The sequence below is a fragment of the Athene cunicularia genome (genome assembly GCF_003259725.1).
Source record: "Athene cunicularia isolate RWA chromosome 14 unlocalized genomic scaffold, athCun1 chr14_part1, whole genome shotgun sequence".
Taxonomy (NCBI): Eukaryota; Metazoa; Chordata; class Aves; order Strigiformes; family Strigidae; genus Athene; species Athene cunicularia.
This window is the reverse complement of record NW_020799118.1, coordinates 11,137,871-11,159,761: the sequence shown is the minus strand read 5'-3', so window position 1 is coordinate 11,159,761 and position 21,891 is coordinate 11,137,871. Positions and strand designations below refer to the sequence as shown.

The following is a 21,891-nucleotide window of genomic DNA, read 5'->3' as shown; positions in this document are numbered from 1 at the left end:
TGGCTGTTAAGGGAAAATACTGCTCAGTGTTTGGATCTTCTCACAGAGTGACCATATCTATTGGCTAATACATCTTTACTGCAAAGTGCATTTACACACTTGAAAGCCAGGCATTCTCAATGTCTGACCAACCTCAAAATGTAGACAACAGCAAACCCCAACACAGTAGAAGCACGGCTGACAAGCTAGAAGGCTTTTTTTTTTTTTTATAGCTGTTTTCCATCTTCCATGAATTATGTTTGTCATCGGGGCGATGGGTGGATGGAAGACTTCATGCTGCTTGTGACTGAAGGAGCCATGGGCTAGACTGAGAAGAAATAAAAGGTCTTTATATCTAATCCTCAGAACCCTACTAGAAAACTCATCACAATTAGGGCTTTTAGACTGGATTTTTGAAACATGTTCAACATCCTCAATCGCATTCAACACGTATAAAATATAGCTATTAACTGAAGGACAGTTTAGTATGTTTTCTAGATGTCGCTCAAGCTCCATTTACTTCCAGCCACAATTCAAGGCACTGACTTTAACCTTCAATATAAGGCCCTATAACTCATCTTGCACTTACGTCAGGGCTATACCTTTCTCCTTCTGTCAGTCTTGTATTTCAGATCAGAACAGGACCGCTTGCAGCTTTCTCAGCTGTGAGACTGATTCTGCAAATGTACTTTTCCTACAGGCTGGAGCAAGTCTGACACTGATACCCTTCAAGGAATAACAAGATACACACATCCAACACATCTAACACTGTTCTCAGTGGATGACTGCCCTGGGAATATCTACAGGTTTTTTTCCCCCCTTTTGACCTCAATAAAAGTGGTAATATGCATGCTGAGTCATGTAGCAAGGTTGTATTCAATAATTAATATATAATCTACTCACACATAGATTGGATATTCCACTTAACTTGTGGTTTATTTGATTTTGATTAAACTGTTTTTCAATTTTATATATGTCCTAATGGAAAATGACAAGTGTCATCACTCAACATCTGACAAGATTCAGACATTGGCAATTCAATGTGATATCTTCCATACCTGGATGTACAGGAAACAGGATTTAACAAACTGTTTCCAACCTCTTGCTGGAATTCTTTAGTACCCTTACAAAATAGATCATTTTTCTGCAACCATTTTCTGCATATTGCTTCAGGACAGTATTTTTTGCCTGATTATTTGCTGTTACTGGACCAAAAAGGTATATTCATTTCTATCTAATATATCACATGTGTTTCTTCCTTAGATTAAAGTTCAGAATGACCACATTAATCTCATTTACTTTACAGACACTGTAATGCCTTGTGGCCAGTGTCTGTCTTCAATGCATGCACAGCATTAATAATCCTGGATATCAAGATGCTAATTTAAAAACTTCATTGGTCAACATTAATTTTAACAAGCAAACCCATTTTTGGCTTTCCACCTTGCCTCATTCTTCATTTACTTTTATCCATTTGATCTTATTTTTCAGATTCCACATAGACTTTGTATTCATGGTATCAAGCCATTATGCTTTTTGAAGTGTTTTCTTTTCCATATGCCCGTATTACCTTCTGCTTTGCATAGCACTTCTTGTGCATGCATGATCACAGACTATTCCTAGCATTAATTAAGATATGAAATTAAAGGGGGAAGCACATTATTGGTCACATAATACAAATAATACAAATTTGCTTTAAGAATGAAATTACTAAAGTGTTAGCAAAGCTCTTTATACTGTCAGAAATAATAATGTTTACAATTTACATGCCACAGTACAGCCAGAATTCAAACTGGATTTGGAATACTATTTCCACTTCAGAATGATACATATAAAAGCCCTCAGAAGTTTGTTTAGCTTCTAAACATATCTGGGAAGAAAACACAGGTTTGTCTCTTCTGCTGTCCATTACCATACAGCTTCCACCTTCAGTCATCCCTGATCCCAATAACAGGGCTTCCATCACTTATATAAGAACAACTTTCCTTGACATCTGATTAGGAATTTTAGCAGAAGAAAAATCATATTTTCTTAGAAATTAAATGTTTCACAGGAACATAATGTTTTTTTTATGAACTTCTGACAAAAAAAAAAAGCATACTTCCAAAAGCAATTTACCAGATTTCCTGCCCACAAACCCAGACTCCCATCTTGTGCTATTATAAGAAAATGAGCCTTAGGGATTCTCAGATCTAATGGTATCTAAGATCAAGGGATCTTGGACATCTCATCATGCTGACTGCTCCAGACCTGGGTCTTGCATCTTCTAGAACCCCAAACCATCAGAATAGCCAGTCAGTAAAGCTTCTAGCATCATCAATAATTTACCCCATCATATCTTCCTTGTCTCCACAATCAAAAATAGAAACATTCACACAACAGCCTAACATACCCCCTATGTCGCTGCTACATTGAAAACACTTTTAGCAAATGCCCCCAGAAAAGAAGTCAAAGTATTCTACGTATAATTGAGCATTAATTTCTTATACAAACCAAACACATTTACCAAGTGTTTTACAAGAGTTACGTGTGCATATTTTTGCTGATCACACGTGTTCGTGTATTTAGTGTGCAGTCATCTTTCTGACCCCATTGCTCTGCTGTTTCTCCCTCCCCTTTGCTGTAAAATCTACTCATGGAATATGTCTGTAATGGTAGGCGTTAATACAATTTGCGCAATGTAAAATAATAAGTAATAACAATGAAATGCATGTTCCCTGGGACTCTGTGATAACTCCAGGTAAAAATAATGCTACAGACTGGGAATAGACTCATTAATAAAACCGCACTCAGAAGAGTGACTTGTTTACTTACGCACAATGAAAAACAATACATTAAACTCCTGCATTAAAAAGAAATTATGATCACAACTTCACAACAAACAGCGAGGGATATCATCATGTACCTGCCTTGCACAAAATAAACCATCAGACAAAAGGCTTTGAGGATGATTTGTCGAGGGCATATACTCTCTTAGGTCCCTCTTCTTGCACAAGTTCAATACGCTCCAAAACAAGCAGGGAAAGTTGACCTCCTTTAAAGTTCCAACGCTTCATTAGCAAAACTCTTTTTATTAGGGCAGACTTTTGTGAATACTGTCTGAAACCTCAGTACAACAGCAGGATTTCTGGAATTTGGATACTTACTTGCTACACTGAGATGAATAAATGGACTTGTCTTGTTCTCCCCGTTCTTTTCATTGACGGCCTGGACATAGTACCCTCCTGCATCGGTCAGTGATGTTGCAAGGATCACCAGCTGATTCTCCAGTGTGATGGCTCTATTTAGGAAAGAAAGAATTGCGTTGAAACCAGAAGAATGGTATCCACCGGGCAAAAACTGTACAACACTTCAGACTTGACAGACTGATACGATATTCATTGGTCATCTAAACCAAGATGTTGGGGAATCAAAACCATCCTGATTTCAAACACATTCACAAGTAATACTTAAGATATTTGATGCCTCTGGGCCTTTTCTCTGTTTAGATTATGTAAGATGTTTATACTGACATGCAGAAAGCTACAACATATGAAACTAAAACAGTTTAAATGGCAATAAGAAGTCACACAAGAAATGGCAAATGACAACAAAGACCGATAGCCTGCAAACTGCATCATTATGGGTTGATGGCAGTCCTGGCAAACATCAGTATGCAGCGAAGTCAGTTTTATTGAAAACCTTCTCAACAAGTGAAAGCTAGCTTATTAAAGACTGACAGTCAGGGAATAACAACACACAGTTTAGTGAGGGGAAAAAAAAATAAAAAAATCAAAGGCAGCAGAACCTCAGAAGTTAAACTTTCCGTATTTATGGCATCACTAATTATTACAACATCACAGACAAGAACATCAGCAAGTTAAGAGCCTAATTGATATACCCAGATGTTTTGCATGTAAATAGGGAGGGAAGAGTTGTCATATAATCTAAAACAGGTAGGAAAGCACAACCCTATAGTTAGCACAGGTGTAGGCCTGAAGGAGTCAATAAATGTCACTGTATAACACAAGTCTATTCTTGCTTAGGGCTGCTACATAACAAATGCCCCTGTAAACTCCCTTCTAGGCAGCGTTACCCATTTGCACTGCAATAGGGTTGGTTACTTCACATTTTACATGTATTAGATGGTCTTTGCTTGACTATACAAGATAGAGGTTTCATCTAGAGACAACATGTAAAAATTTAAGGGCTTAACCAAACAGGACACAGGAAGCTCAAGAACCAGATAAGAATAAAAGAACATGTAAAGTTCCAGAGAAAGCCTGTGGAGCAAAGAGCCGACACCAATGCAGACTGGGACAGGCACAAACTTGGAAATCTGAATGCACGACTTGGAGCAAGAAACTCCTACCTTCACTTATATTACTTGATGAGAAGCCCCACTGAGTTCAGCTGTGCTATTAGTCATATCCTTGAGCATAAGGTTGAAACAACATATAAAATTATTATACTGGATGAAAGAAGTTCATACATCAATAGGCCTCAAAAAGAGTCAGTGCCAAGTCAAAGTATTCACACACTAATCAATCAATAATGAACACTCCTGCATTTCTTCCTCCTGTTTTGGCATGGTGTGGTTAACGTTAATAATTCACAACTATTTTGCTTTTGAAAAAGCATTTAAAGCAATAGGGGAAAATCACACATTCCTACTGTAGCATACTAGCTTTTATACATAGGAGGGAGCATAGAAAATTACAGTGAGAACATAGCAGTGTTCAAAGGCTGCGTGTATTTTATTCATATCACTTCAATTTCCTAATGTGGATACAAAGAACACTGAATTTCTATAAAGCTATCTATCAGTAGATACCAATATATAAAAAGCTCTTGAAAAAATATATCAGGCTATATTTTCAGTTCTGATATCAGTCATCACACATAAGTTAAAGATCCCGTATACATTATCTTTATTGACAGGGTTTTTATAATGAAAGCTACTAAAAAAAAAAATTAAAGAAATCACAGTATGATTTTTTGCTTTATTCAATGAACCTGTACTAGCTTAATTGACTTAGAATATTCATCAAAGAAACTGTGATAGATTTACAGAGTGCAGATATAAAATGCAATTAATATCACATTTGATAAAGCAAATAAAGATAAAATTCCAGAGCAGCACTAATAATTGAATATTAAAAGACAATGACATTTACATTCATTTCTACTTTAGTTCTAAAGAAAGCAGCATTAGAAAATTTCTTTGAAAATACTGAAATGTACTTCAGACTGCTTTGAAGCCAGCTGCCACTGCACCCAAAGTTTCAGAGATGATCCTTGAGTACTGGCAAGATGCATGCTGTTACTATCTGTATTAAATGGGCAGGAAATATTTACATTTAAACCATTATACTTATTATATACTGATAAAGAGCAAAGGGAATTAAAATTTATTAAGAAAATTGTTCAAAATCAAGTTTTTTTAATTACAATACACAAATATTTTTAGACCATGAGAAAAACGTAACGTTTGAGTCAAGAATGAGTTACTTATAAAAATTAAAGGAACATAAGCATATTTGAACCAAAAGAGATCAGTGCTGAAGGGCTAAGCATTATAAATTACATGTTCAAAATAGTGCAAGAAGTTTGATATTCATTTGTATTAAAAAAAAATAGAAAATGAAGCACCTACTGAAGACAACTCTTTGGAGTCATCAATTACATAGTCAAATTAATGTTAAATTAAAAATCCCAAATGAGTTATTGATATCTTAATAGTTTTGTGATAAATGGAATGTTTCGATTTCATTAACTGAAGACAGGTATAGAGCAAGACATGAGCCTTCACAGGCTGCAGACTCTGGGACGTTTATTTAGATCAAGCATGATCTCTGCATCAAGAAAATCAATTAGTCACATTTTAAGGACTCATTAATTCCAATGTTTCTAAACCATCTGAAGATTCATGCCCCAACCCTTACCAGGCCCGCAGCCACTTTTTGCACAACAGCTGCAGAGAGCACCCCAAAAAGTGGCTTAAAACATTTTCCTGGGTTTATTTTTTGTTTCCGTTGCCTAACTTCTAAATTACGACAGCACCACTCTAGCATTCCAAGGAAAATCTGATTCCTTGCTGCTCAGTTTACCCACATATTTAAGCAAGATGACTGCAGCAGATAGAGTGGACCTGTCAGTACTTCACATGCAGCACAGAGTTAATGAAAAATCAAAATACTGCTTTTTAAAAGCAATATCAAACTTATTCTAACATTTTCAAGACAGGAGCCACCAGCAAGTAAACCAAGCAGACTGATCCTTCAAGATTCCTTAAGCATAGGGAAAGGAGCATTTTAAATCATACGTTTTAATAGAAGAATTTTTAATTTCCCTGGAGCTCAGTGGAAGCCTGTAGGGAACAGCAGCCAATATACAAACAGCAATGTACAGGTCTGCGAGCAGTAAGCAGTTGTAACGGTAGGTTTGTTATTACGATGTCCTACAAGCATTTCAGTGATACCTTTACCAGAAAAGCAGCCAGAAACTACACAGAAACTGAACGCAAAGGGGAGTTGGGCCTTTGAAACTACAAATTATGTTTATGACACACTGCCTAACCAAAGACTATGGTCTGAAAGGATGGGAAAAGGCAGCAGTGATGGAGATAAACCATTTCATATACCCAGTTCTTCTAAGTATCTGAACATATAAACAGGCACCGAATGAGGTTTTCATCGCTTCCGTTTATTACAGACAGAATTTAAAACTTAGACATACTCTGGGATTTTTAATTGCAGCCTTCCAAATTGTCCAAATAATCTCTAAATTTGATCTAAAGCTTGTGGAAATTATTCTGTAAATGTCAGCAGAACGTGAATCAGGACTTTAGAAGTAAAGAGCATTTTCCAAAGGGGATACCATTACTAAGGCACTTAAGACAAAGGTTTTGGAGTTAAATAATTGTTTTCCTGTACCAAAAATCGCATCATTTATTAAAATGCTGCAAATGAACTCCGCAATATCTTAAATAGGTGAATTTCCATTAATTATGTGAACATACCAAAATCCACAAGTGGATAATTCCCAAAAGTTAGATATTGTTTAGGTTATTAGTCTACCAGATTACACAATAAATAGATAATACTGGGTTATAAAAACATCATAAAATGAAAATCATAGAGTAACCTGATTAGGCTTTCTCTTAGAAGGCTGCCATCTGCTTATGAACCAGCATGCAATATTTTAGTACAAAGGCCTTCATAAAGCCTCTTTTCCATATTATCTCCAGCTAATATGAATATCAATCCCTCTTTACAAGATAATTTTTACTAGAAAACCTCCATTCCCCTTTTAAAAACTTCTGTTCACGTTACACAGCAAGCACTGATCTTTCTCCACGAGCCAGACACCACACAGTAACAGTGATGTAGTAGAAAAGGGAGCGATTACGGAGTAATAACAACCTAATTACTGAAAGACTTCCCCCATGGATTTCCCCCTTTGGAAAAAAACATACAGATACACTGCAGTTAAAAACACAGCTGTTCAAGTGAAATCCTAACTCAGAGTACCACATGCATGGCTTAAGAGTGAGCATTTCACCACCCACGTGTCTTCCAATTCTGATGGCAAATTATTAATCAACATTATTTAAATACATCTTCCACAAACAGTCCATGTTTTTCAGGACTCCATCACAGAGCAAAATATTAATGTATGTGCTACACAGCAACACATCCATAGCAACGAAGTACTAAGAGCTGTGACTGGAGGCCAGTTTCAAAAAATATTCTTCAGGTTCCAGGTATACTGTTACTGCAGATCAACCATCTATTAATAAAAATGTAATCCTTACACAGTCACTGAATATTAAGTATAACTACACAAATTAATGCATTGATTTTACAATTGATGCGAGTTTATACTATTGCTTCTTTAGCTATGCCATGGCACAACACGTGCTTCTGGGAAGTGACGGTGATTTCTAGTTATGAATGCGTCCCAAGGTTACAAGAATAACCAAGACAGTCCTAATTGCCAGGCAGAGGTTGAATACCATTGTGAAATAAAGGAAGATTAGCTACTGACAGGTTTAGCAGACACATTTCCAGGAGGAAATTATAGAAGTGGTAGAATTTCCATGTTTTAAGCTTGGCTTCCCTCTTCTTTAGCACTAGTTTTGGAGCTTGTAAGGTCTTAGTTTAGTAAGGTTATAGATGTTATTCCCCACAGTTGTTCATGAACACATTACACAAAACCTGTTCTGTATAAAGTGAGTGTAAGTCTGGAACAGAAGCGGATGGAAAACTGTACTTGACAAATCATCAGTGATCTGGTACCTGACCGGAAAGTTATAAAAGGTAGAAAGCCACAGGGTCTGCCTTTGGCCTGGCATTATTTAATATTTTCATTGGTGTTTGTTGACTGGATATAGATTTCACTTAGTAAATCTGTAGATAAAGTCTCAAAGACTCTGGAAGACAGAATTAGAATTCCAAATGCAGAAGACCTGTTCAAGCATCTCCACAAGACTGAAGTTTTCAGTTCAACGAACAAGTTCAAATCACTGTATGTGAGAAGGAATAACTGACTGCAAAACAGTCAAGCCTCACAACAGGGTGCGCAAACAGCAGTGTCATTGGAAAATTTAAGAAATAACTCTGTTTCTGACCCAGTGTGTCTTTCACTCAGTTCTGGCTATCAGGTTGAAACATGTGGGCAAGTCCAAAAGATTCAAAAACACCCCATAAGAACACTAGAACCATTCAACCACCTCCACCATCCAACTCCAAAGAGTAATCTATAAAACGTGACGCATAGGAGAATACTCAAAAAACAAAAAAAAAGTTGTCACAAGTATCTTCATATATGTATAGGACTGTTACAAAAAAGTATCTCAGATTTATGCAGAATCATCAAATATTGAGTTTTGTTATTAAAATCTTAGTAGTTCGCCCTCGGAAAAGCTTATTTTTAGTCTTTGGAGATAGAGGCTCCCAGAAAGGATGCTCAGATGAATTATCCCAAATGTATATTTAAAGTCATGCTCATATCAAGCAATTGCTGGTCTAGAGATTAAAAAACCCACAAAACAAACCCCAAGATAACCACCACATAACTGATCATGAAAGAGATGTTTGCAATGAGAGACAATGCTACCAATCCAGAAGCAAGCAATTACAGCAACAAACTAAGAAATAATATTCATAAGTACACCACTTATGTTAAAATGTTCTTTTTCTCCCCCAGGTTTTCAGCAGCTTCAATTTTTACTTAATGAAACTTAATTATCACACAACTCTCTTCCTTTGGTTTTGTCTTTTTTTTTTTTTATTATTACATTTTAAGCCATAAGAGAGTCCAGCTGATGTAAGAACCTGTGCACTTAAATCGCAGCTCTCGGGTGTTATCTTACTGTACAATACTGATGGGTGCCTGGATGCGCTACTCCAGCAACAGCAGCTCTCAAACTAGAAGAAAAGTCCAGACTTTCAAGATAAAATACACATCTCAGTTGACAACAGAAACCGAAGACTTGGAATAAAATAAGTCAATTTTCTCCAGTCACCCCTTCTTATAAAACTCTTACTGCATTCAAGATATTTGTAAACAGAGTATCTATTTTCTCCCTCTACAGTTTATCATATAGTCAACACATTGACCTCCACCTGTGACATCACTATCTGTTGCTATGGACATAGCTAGCAACCACCGGAAAGAAGAATAGGGGAAGTGTTTTAATATAAACAGGTTATTTAAACAAAACATTGCAGTTAAAAAGTATCACAGGTTGTTGATCTACACAGCTGGCTGACTTCACTGACAGCAAGCACAAAGACTATTTGTAATCATTTGGGATTTTATAGTTCAATTTTCAGATACAGACAGACATGAATATTGCTCCACTTTTTATTTCTCCTGAATGATTATTCAAGGTGCTGGTTTTTAAATACTGATTTTTTATTTTTTATTCCCATCACTGTGAAAGGAAAACTTCTGTTATTAAATTATATCCTCACTTCTGATAAAGCACATAAGCATAATGCTATGTGGTGTAGTGGTTTGTAGTCAAGTATTAAATAACTTCCTGTTAAATATTGTAGCTTCAATCCCATTATTTCAGTAAGATATATGCTACAGAATAAAACCCAGTGCAAGGCATGAGTGCGAACAGCATTAACTATAAAACAAATTAGCAGCGGTACAGCGCTGTCACAGGGCAATGTACGAAGAGATAATTGATTATACAACAATGACAAAGAAAACTTCAGCCTCTTAACAACATATTTAACAGATACATTTAGACATGCTGCAACTGTGCCTACTTAGATAGTGTTTATTCACATTCCTGATCTGCCTCAGCACCATCTCTGCTGTTTATTCCCAATTCCACACATATCTCATTCAAACACATCCCCATTTTCACATAGGTGTAGCTGAGAACAAGATTTGGCACAGCTGTTGCTGTATAAATATACCTAGTCTCAGGGACTCAGAAATCTGTCTCACAGCAACTGAAGTATCCACAGTTTGGAAATAAAATTCCAAGGCTCAGACAGGTCAATGCAAATGCCTTTAATACATTTTGTCAGGTTTCTCAGTTGAAGCAAGTACTTCACCAGCTAAGTACATGCACATGGGTATATCTAAAACTGATATACAGAGCATTGTCAGAATTCCTGGCTATAACCATGAAACCCAATGGCAGCTGAATATCAGAGATCAAACAGCCACACATGTGGCAGACCTCAATAGGACAGCAGCTGTAGTGACTGTTTATTACCACATCAGCCGAAGGTTTTTTTCTTCTAGAACCAGAAAAAAAAAAAAAATCTGACAAACACCACATCCAAATTTATCACATTAGCCCTACAAGTGAGGACAGTACCAAACTGCTCAATTCCTAAAATACTTATTACACACTTGTTTTTAGGAGTAGTAGGGAATGTTATGCTCCAGAACTAACAGTCTAGTAGTCCATTAGTTTTTAGATGCATTACGTCTCCTTTTAATAGTACCAAATCCTTAAACAAAGAGCATGGATATGGTAAAAATGTAGCAAGTGACTCAAACATCAAGCTCTGCCACTGCCAAAGAGCAGCAGTCCTGGTAGCTACAGCAATTTATTTAGAAAAGTTTTACTATGAAAAATAATTAAAAGATTTAGTGGCCTGGATCAATACAACAGCTAACATCTATATGTAGTACTGCAGTTTGCTGAAACACATTTGTGTTACTGCTGCAAATTCATTGTACAGTGTTATTATACGTTATCTTAGCTTGGCTGTCTACATCAAAATAAGGATTTTGTGTAGCTACTTCTGCTCACACGCCATTAAGAATTATACCATTGCTGTGCAGCATGAATTGAGCACAGGCCCAGGAGCCACGTATATCCAGGTTTTGCCAGTGATGTGGAGCCTTAGGTGAGTTATTTAACCTTTCGGTCTGTATGTTTTGCCAAGAGAAAAAAAAGATAATACACCTGTGTATTTCTTTTTATGCTGAAAAATTTATCTAGGGGCTTAAATAGTTAATATCTCTAGCACTCAGAAGATGTAGAGGATTATGTAAGTACTAAATCTTAATACTCTTTACTTTCCCCCCTTGTGTTTCAGTTTGACTATCAGGCATTTTGTTACACCTGTAGGCAAAGCAACTTCTTGATTTCCAGTTTTTAACTGCTTTAACATCTCCTGAACTACACACACTGGACAGGTGAGCATTGCTTCCCAAACACCAGTCTTCTAGTAACTCATGGTATCACACGGCTTCTTCCAGCAGAATCCCCTTATACTAAGCACAGATGCATTTAGTAACGAACACGTCTACCACAGACTCCATAAAATCCAGGTTATTATTGAAAACAATACAGAAGGAGAAATTTCAAGTCAGTCCATCACAGACTTTTTTGTTTTAGTGCCATTAACGCAAACATTTCAAATCACTTCAAGCTAGTGACAATAAAACAGAGAAAACACTGGTTAAAAAAAACCTCACAAATAAACAGAACTTCAGCAGAAATTTAAAAGGCAGCAGTGACTCCCTATTTCTATCTTAAATAGGCCACGCAATGGCATAAAAGAAAAGCTAGGCTGGATAATTCAACCATATGTTGAACATACATATGAAGCCAAATACTGGAAACTTTGGAATACAAAGAAAACTGCGTAATATCACAGGAGCATTTTATGTTATGGCTTCTATCCAAAACAGAGCACAGTAAACAACTGGAAAATACTGCTCTATCAATAGCATTTTATCTATTCAGTTAGGCATACATTACGAGTCAGGAACAATACAAGCTGAAAATTCTCCAGAAAGAAAAGAAGAAACACCTCCTCCTAATAGATGAGGCAAACATACACAAAGCTGTTGTGTAGCAAAGCCACAGAATTCTAAACGGTGGAAAGCAAAGTTATGAGAGGGTTTATGTAAGAAATTGAGAAGATAAATGCAATGATACCTAAACCTAACCATTCGGTCCTCCCTTTCTTAGGTAAAGTAATACTACATATATTAAAATGTATGCAACCTCAATGTGAACATTAACATCTTTTAAAATAAAGTATCCTGGAAGATAGCCTTTAGACACTCAGAAGTATCGGTCCCTTTTGGGATCCATTTGTATGTTATATTTGAAACCTGGTTACAGACCTTGACTCCAAAACTCATAAAGAACACTTCAGCGGCCAACTAAAATGTAAATAATGCATGATTAAGGGAGCAATGGACCATATAGATTTTTCTTTGCTTTCAACTTGGGTAGCGTTGCCAAAACCAGGAAGACAGGTAACCTATCAACTCCATTTATTTTTAAGTTACTTGAAATCAATACACGGGTATGTTTGTATGACTTACTGCTTATTTGACTTCTGAGTCTAATGACACAAATTTCCTTGCAGTGGAGCAGCAACATATATTCAGGACTCCTGGTTGTAAAGCTTAAGGAAGTCAGAAGGCCAAAGCTCGTGTAGTAAATCTTGCCACTCCTCCGGTAGAATGACGGCAAGTTCTACTTTAGAAATAGTCCCAGAAGTAACATAGAAGGCAAAGAACTTCAACCCCCTTCCCTCCGATACTGAAGCTATAAGCACCACACATTCCCTCTAATGAAGAGCAATAGAAAACGTGCATCTGAGAGACTGCCTTGCTTACATTTGCTGGATGATCCATAAACACTGTGCCTATTGAGCAGGCAAATGAAACCCTGAAGTGTCAGTAGATGCAGTTTGGTTTCTTTGATTTTATAGCTACAATATGCTTTGCAGAGCATTTTTATTTTCAGTGCTGAAGAAACACTCAGCTATGAGTTACATGACAAAGAACTCACAAATCTTGGAAAAGACGCATGCGTATTACCAGCCTAGCTTATGTTCCTGGGGTTGTGAACAGAATGCTCAACATCTTGCCAATGCAAGTAATTCTACATAATAGTTAGACCAGAACAGAAAACCTCTGATGCCCCCAAAGTCTTTGCTGCAATCTGTCTTCACATATTTATCTCTTTACTTGCAGACATTTCTGCTGCAGAGGTTTTAGGGATTTGCTCCAGCAACGCAGCAAAATGCTGCTCCCTGTGATTCCCCTCATCTGGAGAAGAGGTGCTATTACCGAGTTAATGGACAGTAGACACAACAGTTCCATCACCTTCAGTTACTGACTCTTTTTATCCACTTCGCCCTGTAATGAGGATCTCTACTTGCTCACATTTACGTAACGGCAGCATCAGCTATCCCCTAATCCTGCAACACATTAAAATGGAAAGATAGATGCAGGAAAACATTAAAATGCCCTTATCACTTGGCTGCAGGGGTATAAACTTAAAATAGGAGATTGTTTTTCTGTTGAAAACAAATAAATACATTTACTTAATTTTCTCCTTAAATAATCCTTATGAGTGTTGAAAGGATGCCTTGATTATTACTGTAAAGATAAACAATGAAACATTCCATTATATCTTACCTAGGTTAGATAGAAACAAATTCAATTCCTTCCTGTACATGTTTTTCCCAGGTGCATTAACACACTTCTTTACATTCAAGAACCAACTTTTATTACAAGCTGAGTGTGTAGGGAACAGGGAGATAGGGAAAGAAAACAGAATGAACAGCATGCTAATGAGAAAGAAAAATACAACCCCGACAGCCAATCCCTTTAATTAGGCGGGCGTCTACATTTTTAACTTCCAAGTTCTTAATCCTGTTGTTACTCAACTCAGAAGACGGAAAACAGAAACAACTCTCAAATAAATCCTGCAGGATACTTTGCTGCAGGAAATATGAAAATTAACCTCTTATCTCCTTAAATGAAAATATGGTACAAAAGAACGACCGAAAAGGTTTGAATGAGAGTCACAGCAATAAGGCCAACAACAGCAACATACAAACTTTTGAATGAAATCTTTTAACAGAGCTAACGTATAGGAGATATGGAACAAGACAGTCACACAGGATGGTTAGGTAGACCTCCTGTTTTCTTCCCATATATTCTTTACCCAAAAGCTAAAACATGTATTTGGTTACAATGCAGCCCTTCCCAAATCATATAAAACAATCAGAAAAATTACCATCTGCAACAAGTATTTTTAACTTAATAATAAAGAAACAGAAAGACAGCTTCTAGCATCTTCGTAGCACTCAATAAGATAAATCCCCACTTTTTGATAAGAGTCTTTACACAAAGGACATAAATAAGTTCACATAGTAGCCTTGTTTTGAGGCAGCAAAAGAATATTGTACAAATGCTTAATATTTAACACAGAAGCAGAACAGGTACCCAGTGACTGTAACTTTTCCTAAAGCAAAAAGGATTCTACAGGAATGCAAGCTCACAGTTACTCAATACATATGAGTCTACGCTTCGGCTCAGTACACTTACTGCAGAGTTAGAGAGGCAATTGGGAAAAACAAAAAGTCATGGCATGGCTCATTTCTAATTGAGTACTTGTGTATGAGAACAAGCAGAGGAGAGGGCACATATCCACACTAAAAACCACAGATCTGCATCCCAGGAGATGTGTCAGAGCTGCTTCTTGATTGATCCCTCTGTCAACTGAAGCACTGAGGTTCCTCCTTCAGCTCATTCAACAGCCTGAGTTTTTGAAGTAGATACTTTAAATTCTGTTCCCTGGTGCCTCAAATAAGCTAATAGTGCCTACATGAAGGTAGGGATTGTTATAATCACAGAATCAAGTTTTAAGACCCAACGATATTGCTCTACAGATAATTTCAACGTTAAGAGTTTAGATGACTTCACGCAAAAGGTCGTGAATATAAAAGTAAACCATTTCCTCCCTCTCTCTTTATTCTTCACTACAGAGTGGTGACTGAAAAGGAATATTTGAGAAGAGAATGCAAGTCACATTGCAAGAGCAGGAGAAGCACCAACACCACTAACACCATCTCTCTGATTTCCCTCTTAAAGCAGCACAGGGACTGTCAATTTAAAGAAACTCGTCACTTCAATAGCGCAGGAAACAGAAGGGAAAAACTCTCCACTAAAATTGAACACTTTGGGAACGGAAATTTTTTTTCTACATTCCTATTGCCACTCAGAAGCAGAATCTCCAATGCCTCGAGGATACATCAAAATAATATTTGGTGGTAATCTCTATCGCAAGAACAACACTAATATAAAGTGTTTTCCTAAGAAACTCAATTCTCCTTCTCCCATATAAAGCAGCCGGAGGCTTACTAGAGTTCTTGAGCCAACAGAAACCCTACTCTTCCACCCTGTCATCATTTCTGCTACACACGCTTCCAGCCCCTGACACAGTGGTGACTGTAAGTGCACAGCCCACACTGCTCAGTCTGTGTTACATGTCCCAACCCCGAGACAAACTGCCAGTGAACCCACTTACAGGAGCCTGCAGCAATATGTAAAGGATAATGTTAAGATGACCTGCGAAGATGGATGAGCAAACCCCAGAGCTCTGAATTTCAATGCTTTATTGCTTTAAACCATATTTCATCCCCTTAATGTATATTTAAAGCAGGTCCTTGGGACTGCTTTCAACCAAGAATGCACTTTAAGAAAAACTGAACATAAAACATTTGCTGAAACACAATTGTAATTCTACATGCTTAACATTTCCACAGTCCCATTATTTTCTGCAAACATTTACTCATAGTACCAACAAATACAAAATTATGCATGTTGGTTGTTCAACTGAAATTACCTGACAGGGTAACATGGTGCAGGGGCCAGCCAGTCAGCATTAAAACAACAGCTGCTCTACTGCACCACACTGCAGAAGTAAAAATACAGTCTGCCTTGGAAAGCAGCACCTGACACCAGGAAGACAAACATGCCATTTTGAGTAGCAGAACTAACAAGGCCTTTTCCCTCATAAGTTGCATCTTATGCCCTTAAATCTTCCCAATATCACCATGACTTTAAAAAAAAAAAAAAAAAAAGTCAAACAAAACCCTTATCTTCTTTAACACTGACCCTACAGCCCCACTAACCTCCTTTGCTACCTTCAGCCATAAAATACTCTGGAAGACTTTCCCCTCTGCCTTTGATCCTCTCCACAAGCAGCCCTCCTGCTTTCCAGCAGCCAGCCCAGACCCTCTGAGCTCTTGCTGCCTCCACCTCCTCCCACTGTGTGGCTGAGCAAGTGGCAGCACCTGCAGCTCATTTGGAGATAACTGCAAGCTGATGAACTCAGCTCAGCTCAGCTGAGCCCAGCTGGCAGCCAGCTTTCTAGCAGTGGGGTACCTCTTCAGGGCTTTTTCCTCTAACCCTGCATCTGATTCCCACAAAGATTGTGGGAACTTCTATTTGTACCCTCTGCTCAGTGAGGCTAATTTTGTCCCATGGATTCAGAAAGAGTTTGCAGAAAGAAACCAGAGGCAGATGTGGACACACAGAACAAACAGTGCTACATAAGCTTCAGACTTTTAGGAGGAACCTTTGTAAAGATGTCCACACCATGCCAGATCCCATTTATTTCTTCATAGCTCTACTATGGTGCACAGCACTGCATTGAGTCCTGTGGATAATAATCTATCTTTTCATGAAAAATTCCAGTGCTCCCATCATCTCAGAGCAGAAAGATCCAGAACTGAAATCCATGCTTACATGACTGTTTTTCATGCCTGGATACAGGTCCACATAAACTTCTGATCCCAGGATATATTGTCTGTATATATTGAATATATATATAAATTCTGTATCTATAGAATAGATATATAGAAAGATATCTATATCTGTAGAATATATCCATAGATACCCTGTATCTATAATAAGAAATCTATAATATAGTCTATATCTACAAAACAAGTTTCTGTTTGGAGGTCTGAGTTACAGAATCTAAGCTATTGTTAATTAAAAAAGGCACTGCTCAAAATATGTTCTATTCTAGTCCTTTTATTTGTGCCCTCACACTGACTGCATTTCATTCTTTAAATAGTTGCTGCAAGAACTCTAGGGAGAAGAAAAATGTGTTACTGTTGAGGACATGCCTGCTCTCCTATTTAAGCTTTAAGCTTTGCTTCCAACAGCCAAATAAGTAGCAGGAAAGTGGAAGGTTAAAAACTTCGCATTTCATCTCTGCCAAAACAGTAAAAGAAAAATGAGATTGCTGAATAGCTGACAATGACTGCAGAATCAACACAGCAGTGATCTGCCTATAAGCTGCAAAGGGCAAAACCAAGGCATCTGCTTAAAAGCTTATACCAACTGTGGGATAAAAGTGTAAGGAAGCCACAATAAAACATAATTATTATAGGAGCTATAATTATGGCATTATTCTTTGGCATATTCAATGTTGTGCACGTTAAACGTTGTACACTGTGAATATTTAATGATTATATGCTTACTTAGAGCCTTTAATGTCCTTAAAATACAGGTATTTTTCATGTATTAAGAAGAAATTACACATAATTTTTGTCCTAAGGATCTGCAGTTGAAATAGATGGACAACATTCTGTGACTCTTCTGCAATTTAAATCTCAAAGCTTTGAAAACTGTGTATGTTTAGAGCCACTGCATGCCAATTTTCAATACTTTTTGAAACAATAATCCATCATCTTGACCTCAAGAAAACAAATGTAACCTCTGAGTGGTCAATTGCAGCTATGTTCTGTATTCTCATCTGTCAGAATTAACGGTAAGTAGCTGCCTCCAATCACACTGGTTGTAGTAGGTCTCTGAGATGCCTGAAAAGCTTCGGGTGCATGCAAACATTCTTCAGTAGTAACAAGCAAAAGATATATTTCTGCAATAAGAAATAGCAGGAAGCATGATTCACTAAGTGCCAACATAGCATAAAACATAGTAGTTTCTACTAAACTACTTTTCTATAAACTATGCACCCAGCAACCGTATAAAGAAGACAGATTTTAGTATGCAATGTAGTATAACAGGGGCCAGACATATAGTTTTCAGTGTGGTATAAAGATGTAGGTGAAAAATTATTAGACTTTTCTAGAATGCATTGAGGCTTTAGGACAGTAAATATTGGCAATGGATTTATTATATTCTGCACATTGCATCCTTACCTGTATAGAGAGCGCTACTACTTGATGTATCTATTTTTCATACTAGAAAATACTGACATTTAAAACCAGCTTATTTAATTATTTTTGTCAACAGATTGGGCTGTTGTAAGATTGATATTTTTTTTTACTCCAAATTTGACTTTTTCCAAATATTAACCTTTTAATCATTGCAAACTCAAACCAGAAGCAACAGCTTCCAAGACTGCCACTTGGTTCATCTTATCAGGATGGGAATCTTGCAGATCCTTTGACTTGTTTCACTGTAGCAGTGAACTGCTGATAACTCTTCTTAAAGTACAATTTTCCAGTTTTCTATCCCTTTCCTAGTAACTTCTGGTAGACCAGACTTTCTTACAACTTACAAGGCAGTATTAAAAGCCTTGCCAAAATTAAGATGCATGACATCTGCTGCTCCACTCATATCCACAGAGCCTGCTACCAAACTGCAGAAGGGTTCAACACCATCCATTTCTGACATATATATATATATATATATATTAAAAAAAAGTTGTTAAATGACTTTTATTTTTTGTTTAGTAAATTAGAATTAGTTTCTTTGGTTGTTTATTACCATATTTTTCCAGGAATGAGAGGTAAGCGGACTGACATTTAGTTTCCAGGTTTCTTTTTCCCCTTGCTAAAAATAGGCATGACATTTCCTGGTGTTTTGCATCCCAAGCTCACGTTCTGCATTCATACCAAAATTGTTCAGTAAGTCCTCTACGTAACTTAGATAAACTTCACCTGGCCAATTGATTAAGAAATATTTAAGGTATGACATCGAGTAAGAGGGATTGTTACATATGTAATAAAGATGGAATATTGCTTGTTTTCAAAAGCACCGTGATGTTCTCATGTTTTTTATTATTACTTATTTCCAATTTATTATCTGAGCAACACTGGATGCTCTATCATTCTAGCTAGCTGGAGAGCACTTCTGATCCTCAGGATATGGTTTGTGGCCTTGAAAGGATATTGAGTTAAAAAGAAAATTAATATGAACTAAATTAAGCTTCTCAGTGCATGCTTTACTTTTTTGAACTGAAGCTAAACCATGCTTGATAATGCTTCCCCATGTCTCCATGGCTTTTGCATCTGTGAGCAATCCAGAGTTGGGTGCTCCGAGCATTTGCTGCTTCATCTTTGCTGCATCTGCTCACAGTTCTCCAACTGGATCACGCCAGTCATCCAACAGAAGTCCTAAGGTAAACCTCTGACTCTGGGAGCTCCTAAGAAAAAGATTTAGATGCTTGCTAGAGTGGCTGCTAAAAATAAGAGATTTCTTCATCTCATGTTTTATAACTCTCCGGATCAGGGCAGAGGGAATGAAGAACATTATAACCAGTGAGAGTTTTCTGTGTGTCTAGGGTGATGCCAGAAGACCAGAACACACCAAGCCCCATGTCTGGAAGCCAGGGTCTCTCTTTCCCTGCTCTAGAAAATGTTGGGAAGGAGGGACAGATGTGAAGATAATTTTTGATTGTTTTCTGCCATTACAGTACAGTAGGAGAACATGACAAAGAATGTGCTCTATAGCATTGCCTGGGGTCTCTTGACCATCAGTTTCTTGCTCTCAAACTTAAAAAAAGCCAGTTGATGTTCTCCTTTAGAGTTATGAAAACTATTAAAACATTGATAAAGCTTCGCTGTAGCTACATGCAGAAAAGAACAGCAGCAAAGAACAGCCCCCCCCCCCCAACACGTGGGTAAGATGTATACTAAATGTTAATGCAAATTCCACACACATAATTATTCAGTAGAATTACATAACTAAACACATATAAAGAAGCCTACTTGTTCAAATGATCTCCTATAAAGTTTCAAGTGCACTAGGGTCAGGACTGGGAATTTTTTATGTTAAGAAAAGGATGTTGAGCATGACACTGCAGAGCAATCTTATTTGCAGAGCCTCTCCATTTCCCAGTGAGCTCTGATATCTGGGGTCACAAAAGTGGCATTTTGTTTGGTGGATAGGTTTTTGCGACACAATGAATTTTGTAACATTTTCTAACAGTGATATTTGTAGTATTTGAGGTTAGCCTGTTACATGGCCTTCTAGCACTTGATATTTAAAGGCTTGCAGATAATTGTGCAGATAATTTTGCATATTACTTAGTAATGTGTATGCTGTTCATAAATATGTATTGCTTGGTGCAGTGTGTGTACCATTCATAAAAGTTTAACAGATCTAAGCATTACCTTAAGAAGTACAAGAATGGTACTACATATTTGTGCATTTATGAGCATTTATTTGTACCATCCTTGTAAATAAATTTGTAAATGAAAAGGAGACAGAATGGGAAAGGGATTTTTCTAATCATACCTTTGACAAAATAATGGCAACATTATTCTTCCTACAATATGTAACTGTAGGATATTGCACTTTCAATTATATATCTTCACTGTTTCTGTAAAACATTTTCTTATACCTGACTGAATTGCATAAATGTTATTTTAGAACTCTAAAAAAATCTGCTAATTCAAGAATGTAGTGCTCCAAAAATATCTCTGTTATCAGGGTTTTCCAGGAAGTAGATGTAGAAAGGGAGAACTAATTCTTAGATTATGCAGTATACTGATATGAAATCCATTTGATTAAAAATATAGAAAAACTATTTTTTCACCAAGCCATACATTTGATTTGTCTCCTTCTCCCAATTTTGAAACTAACAGCTCCAACTTGTTGCTTCGTTCCAGCCTCTTTTATGCCTCCAAGTCTAATGAAAAAAATGTATAGTCACCTAAAATATCTCGTTTGTCACTATGCAGCATACCATTGCCACTCAGAACTTCAAAGCATCAGGACAGACCAAATTGGGATCCTTCTTTTTCAAAAGCACTGGTTCCGTGAGATAAGAAAATCTTCATTAGCTGCTTGCTTTATGGAGACAATGAATCAATGAAGCAATTCTAAATCCACCCAACAAAGGGCAATAATATGAATCTATACACTAGATAGCTAGCAGTTGTAAAACTTGTAAAACTTTCCATGGTTTAGATACTGCTGATATTAAAATTGGTTGTATGATAACTTTTTGTTTACTGCAGTCTTTGCAGTTTGACTTTTATTGAATAGCAATGGTGTATGGCCATAATCCAGACTGCTTGTTTTGTCCTTCTAGATGTTTTCAAGAAGAAGGATTTTGATGAGTGTTTTTGGTTTTGTTTTGTTGGTTTTTTTTTTATTTTATTTTCAATGAAATATTTCACAGATGAGAAAAATTCAAATGATGTATGGTAAACATTTGCATTCCATAGAAAGCATCTCATGTGATAAGACTGTTCTTAGTTTTCATAAGTGGAAGCATTCCAATTCACTTTCTGGTGTTTGCAATTGAGCTGCTGAAAAGATAGTACTCAAATATTCTTACTGTGGGAAATAAATTTAAATAGTTCATTTTCTGGAAGGGCTTGAATAAGTACTTTTCTTACACATTTATTCTTTAAAATTACTTAATACACTCAA

General features: G+C 36.9%; 1 protein-coding gene across 3 annotated transcripts in view; it reads right to left on the bottom strand.

Moving 5' to 3' along the window:
• The window catches only part of SDK1 (sidekick cell adhesion molecule 1), a 415,080-nt gene that overhangs the window by 210,808 nt on the left and 182,381 nt on the right, over nucleotides 1-21,891 (bottom strand). For all 3 annotated transcript variants that reach the window (XM_026858830.1, XM_026858832.1, XM_026858833.1), the window contains one exon: nucleotides 3,126-3,259. In XM_026858830.1, the coding sequence (XP_026714631.1) occupies nucleotides 3,126-3,259 (134 nt within the window). The remainder of the gene's footprint in view (nucleotides 1-3,125; nucleotides 3,260-21,891) is intronic.